This window comes from Panulirus ornatus, chromosome 58, assembly GCF_036320965.1.
Source record: "Panulirus ornatus isolate Po-2019 chromosome 58, ASM3632096v1, whole genome shotgun sequence".
NCBI classification, from domain to species: domain Eukaryota; kingdom Metazoa; phylum Arthropoda; class Malacostraca; order Decapoda; family Palinuridae; genus Panulirus; species Panulirus ornatus.
This window is the reverse complement of record NC_092281.1, coordinates 3,116,073-3,121,072: the sequence shown is the minus strand read 5'-3', so window position 1 is coordinate 3,121,072 and position 5,000 is coordinate 3,116,073. Positions and strand designations below refer to the sequence as shown.

The window sequence follows — 5,000 nt, the reverse complement described above, 5'->3', positions numbered from 1 at the left end:
ATTCGGTTGTAACCTGATGACCAATTAGAACTCCCCCCCCCCCAGACCAATTAGAACTCCCGCCCCCCCTTTGTGACCTCCCCAGCCAGAGCGGTCTTGAACGAGATGAGAACACTGGCCTACATCCTGGTCGAACCAGGTCACACACACACTGGCGCTAAGGTGAAGTAAGTGGGCATGAGAACCTGAAGTCAGTGGCACTGGGTCTCACCACTGACAAAAACAGTTCTTGGGCGCCTCCCACTCCACCCCACCTCACCTCACCACCCCCAGTGGGCGCTGGGGCACTAGATCAAGGTGGCGAACCCGATTTTGCTTTGAATACACGAAAGTGCGTGACCCAAAAGAGGCTATTTCGTGAGCGACCCAGGTCATACCACGATGGTTTGGGCTAAGTGCCTGAGCAAGCCATTTTCAAAGTGACCTCCAATGAACTAGAACAAGTCTAGGGGTAATTCCAGAGGCCACATTGGTTGCCCTAGAGCAAAACAAACTAGCCCAGAGCTGACTAGAAATTGGCTAGAACACCAAAGACGTAATTCTAGAGGCCAGATTGGTTGCCCTAGAGCAAACCAAACTAGCCCAGAACTGACTAGGAATTGGCTAGAACACCAAGAACGTAATTCTAGAGGCCACATTGGTTGCCTTAGAGCAAACCAAACTAGCCCAGAACTGACTAGAAATCGGCTAGAACACCAAAGACGTAATTCTAGATAGATCATGAACCTCTGTTAGTTCGGTCTATCCACAAATACAAACACGCAACGAGATCTGGTGGAAGGTGGATGACACAGTGGAGGACGACTAAAGTAACTATGTGGATTCCTGTATAGCAGTCTAGTGATGTAAGATAATCTAGATGACACACTCCTCAGGGGGACAATATAGCAATCTAGATTAGATCTAGAGTACTTAGAACCCACTGAAATACCCTAGAGCACAGTGGAGTAGTCCCCCCCCCCTCCCGTACTAGAAACCCTACGACAGCACAGTGGAGTAGTAGTCCCCCCTTACTAGAAAACCTACGACAGGATCGTAGCGCGTAGAGAGCACACACACACACACACACACACACACACACACACACACACACACACACACACACATACACACACACACACACACACACACACACGGGTCGTAGAATACAATAGTGTAGACCAGACTCGATCCGTCTTGGGGGCCTATTTCAGTGGCTACGTGTCTACGATGGGTAGTTTACATGTCTACGATGGGTAGTTTACATGTCTACGATGGGTAGTTTACATGTCTACGATGGGTAGTTTACGTGTCTACGATGGGTAGTTTACATGTCTACGATGGGTAGTTTACATGTCTACGATGGGTAGTTTACATGTCTACGATGGGTAGTTTACGTGTCTACGATGGGTAGTTTACATGTCTACGATGGGTAGTTTACGTGTCTACGATGGGTAGTTTACGTGTCTACGATGGTTAGTTTACATGTCTACGATGGGTAGTTTACGTGTCTACGATGGGTCGAAACTACATTTGAGGTCTGGCCTCATTGTACCAGTGTAAACCCGATGACCCTCATTAACAGACCCCCCCCCCGGAAGACATGGTAAGAGCACGTACATTAAGCAAGAGCGGGCCAGGAAAACTACGTGTGTGGGTGTGGGTGGGTGAGGGTGGGCTGGGTGGGTTTGGGTGGGTGTGGGTGAGGGTGGGCTGGGTGGGTTTGGGTGGGTGTGGGTGAGGGTGGGCTGGGGTCTGCGAGTTCTTTTCACTACTGCTCTCGCCCACCCCTTTGAACTTGGTTGGGATCTTCCACCGTCTTCCCTTTCCCTTTTTCCCCCCTCTTCCTCGATCTCACACGGCGTCTCTCTCTCTCTCTCTCTCTCTCTCTCTCTCTCTCTCAACCCACCACCACCTCCCTCCCCCGCGGCCCACCTTCTCCTGCTACTGCACACAGCTGTGGTGTGTCAGTGACCGTATTTTATACTTCGACAACTTCCTATTTCCGTTTCCGATGTGGGGGCGCCGCCCCATGTGGGGACAGAGGGCGTTGTGGGCGTGGGCGTGGGGGGATGTGTGGGCACTCACGTGTGTGTGTGGGAGTGGGCACAGGGGGAGTTTAAGACAACTGCGGGCGTGGGAGGTTTGTGGGCGCGGGGTGTGTGGGAGTCGAGAGAATTGAACTCAGACCCAAAAAAATTCGCGTGGATGAATGTAATTAGTGGCGACCCATAGGGGGTTGTACTGGTTGAGGTTGTGACCACCAGGGGTATGTTGTGACCATGGTTGTGACCAGGGGGTATGTATGTTGTGACTAGGTACGTGTGTGTTGTGACCAGGGGTATGTTGTGACCATGGTTGTGACCAGGGGTATGTATGTTGTGACCATGGTTGTGACCACGGGGTATGTATGTTGTGACCAGGTACGTGTGTGTTGTGACCAGGGGTATGTTGTGACCATGGTTGTGACCAGGGGGTATGTATGTTGTGACCATGGTTGTGACCACGGGGTATGTATGTTGTGACCAGGTACGTGTGTGTGTGACCAGGGGTATGTTGTGACCATGGTTGTGACCAGGGGGTATGTATGTTGTGACCATGGTTGTGACCACGGGGTATGTATGTTGTGACCAGGTACGTGTGTGTTGTGACCAGGGGTATGTTGTGACCATGGTTGTGACCAGGGGTATGTTGTGACCATGGTTGTGACCAGGGGGTATGTATGTTGTGACCAGGTACGTGTGTGTTGTGACCAGGGGTACGTTGTGACCAGGGATATGCTGTAACCAGGGTTGTGACCAAGGGCGTGTATGTAGTAACCAGGGGTGTGTGTGTGTGTGTGTTCGTCAAGTACGACCCCTAATGTACGACGGTACACCCATGAACACGACGGTACACCCATGAACACGACGGTACACCCATGAACACGACGGTACACCCATGAACACGACGGTACACCCATTTAAGCACGACGGTACGACTCTTAAGTACGACGGTACGACCACGTAGCACGACGGTATGACCCGGTAGCACGACGGTACGACCCCGTAGCACGACGGTACGACCCCGTAGCACGACGGTACGACCCTCAAGCACGACGGTACGACCCGATAGCACGACGGTACGACCCCTAGCACGACGGTACGACCCCTAGCTCGACGGTACGACCAAGTAGCACGACGGTACGACCCCGTAGCACGACGGTACGACCCTTAAGTACGACGGTACGACCCTTGGGTGTACGATGGCCTGGATTTTGGTCCAGTTCTTTCACTGATCTCGACTTAAACACACTTATAAGAGCAATTGAATAACAAACTCCAAAATACATGAAGCTATTTGAGGCACTTTGGAGACGAGAGAGAGAGAGAGAGAGAGAGAGAGAGAGAGAGAGAGAGAGAGAGAGAGTAGTTACGCCAGGCAAACACCACCCTATTCGATTCTAACTGCTAGTTTCGATGCTGGAATGGTTAGGTCTCGCCCCCTATTTTTTTTCCACCCAATTCTACCATCGTACAACCGCAAACCATCATCTTTCACTCCAAAAGAAAACGGAATGTGTGTTTTCAACGTTAAATCCCTACTTTCGTTAATGAGGACGATATCACGAAGCTTCGACGTTGCTATACAACGTCATCTTTACGACGTACGAACGAGTCAAACGTTACGGCAAGATCCAAAGAAAACGGGGGAAAGGTAGATTACTTACCAGTGGCCAGGTATGCACTTAGTATAATCCAGTGGTTCATTTTCTATGATCCTTTTATGTACTCCCACTGTTCGACACTCCCTTCAGTTCTCTCTTTCTCTCTCTTTCTCTCTCTCTCTCTCTCTCGCTCCTTGCAGAGCGTCAGCGCTCGCGATCCGACCTCATCCACGCTTCACACACTACTGACCAGCTCGCCTTAACGAGAGAACACGGGGGGCTGGTTCACCGCTATGGGAGGGGGAAAAGGTTGCCAGTTTGTCACTTGATTTCGCCGATTTTTTCCCTTCGTCTCTAGACGATGTATATGTATATATATATATATATGACAAACAAATATGTTTGTTTCTTCATTATTTGTTAACTTTGTGTCTACGATAAATAATAATTTATTTACGAGACAATAAGGTGACGTTGGGTTAAATGAATAAAGTGATACAGAAAGGCAATGTCCATTCACACCTGTAGCTCTTGTGTTAGCGAGCTCCAGCTCACCCCATTGGTCGACGGGGTGTGTGTGGGTGTGACGTCATGAAAGTACCTTCCCTGCCATTGGTGGAATGACGCAGACGTCACCGTGCACTCTCTCAAACCTCATTCGTGACCTTATTATGACGTCACGGATAGACATGCCTCCCCCTCTGGAATGCCATCTATTACAACAGGATCTATTAGGCTCGTTTGTGAGACAATTTGGATCTAAAGGCATTTCAGACTGTGGCTTAATTGCCTTACGGTCATTATCCATTTTGGCTTGTTTGCTTCTTGGTCCCATTTTTCGTTTGTAGTTTTCGATAGATGTGTCAGAGGTGGAGGGAACGAGGAGTAGCGGGAGGCCAAATTGGAGGTGGAGGGATGGAGTGAAGAATATTATGAGCCATCGGGGCCTGAATATGCAAGAGGGTGAGAGACGTGCAAGGGATAGAGTGAATTGGAACGATGTGGTATACCGGGGTCGACGTGCATGGAATAGAGTGAATTGGAACGATGTGGTATACCGGGGTCGACGTGCAAGGAATAGAGTGAATTGGAACGATGTGGTATACCGGGGTCGACGTGCATGGAATAGAGTGAATTGGAACGATGTGGTATACCGGGGTCGACGTGCCTGTCAATGGATTGAACCAGGGCATGTGAAGCGTCTGTGGTGAAACCATGGAAAGTTGTGTGGGGCCTGGATGTGGAAAGGGAGCTGTGGTTTCGGTGCATTATTACATGAAAGCTAGAGACTGAGTGTGAACGAATGTGGCCTTTGTTGTCTTTGTTCCTGGCGCTACCTCGCTGAAGTAGGGGGTGGTGATGCTGTTCCTCCCCC

General features: G+C 50.1%; 1 protein-coding gene across 3 annotated transcripts in view; it reads right to left on the bottom strand.

The window, feature by feature from the left end:
• Nucleotides 1-3,868, bottom strand: part of LOC139766849 (sushi, von Willebrand factor type A, EGF and pentraxin domain-containing protein 1) — a 152,275-nt gene extending 148,407 nt beyond the window's left edge. For all 3 annotated transcript variants that reach the window (XM_071695801.1, XM_071695802.1, XM_071695803.1), the window contains exon 1: nt 3,689-3,868. In XM_071695801.1, coding sequence (XP_071551902.1) covers nt 3,689-3,728 — 40 coding nt within the window. In that variant the 5' untranslated portion in view covers nt 3,729-3,868. The remainder of the gene's footprint in view (nt 1-3,688) is intronic.
• Between the last annotated feature and the right edge of the window lie 1,132 nt (nt 3,869-5,000).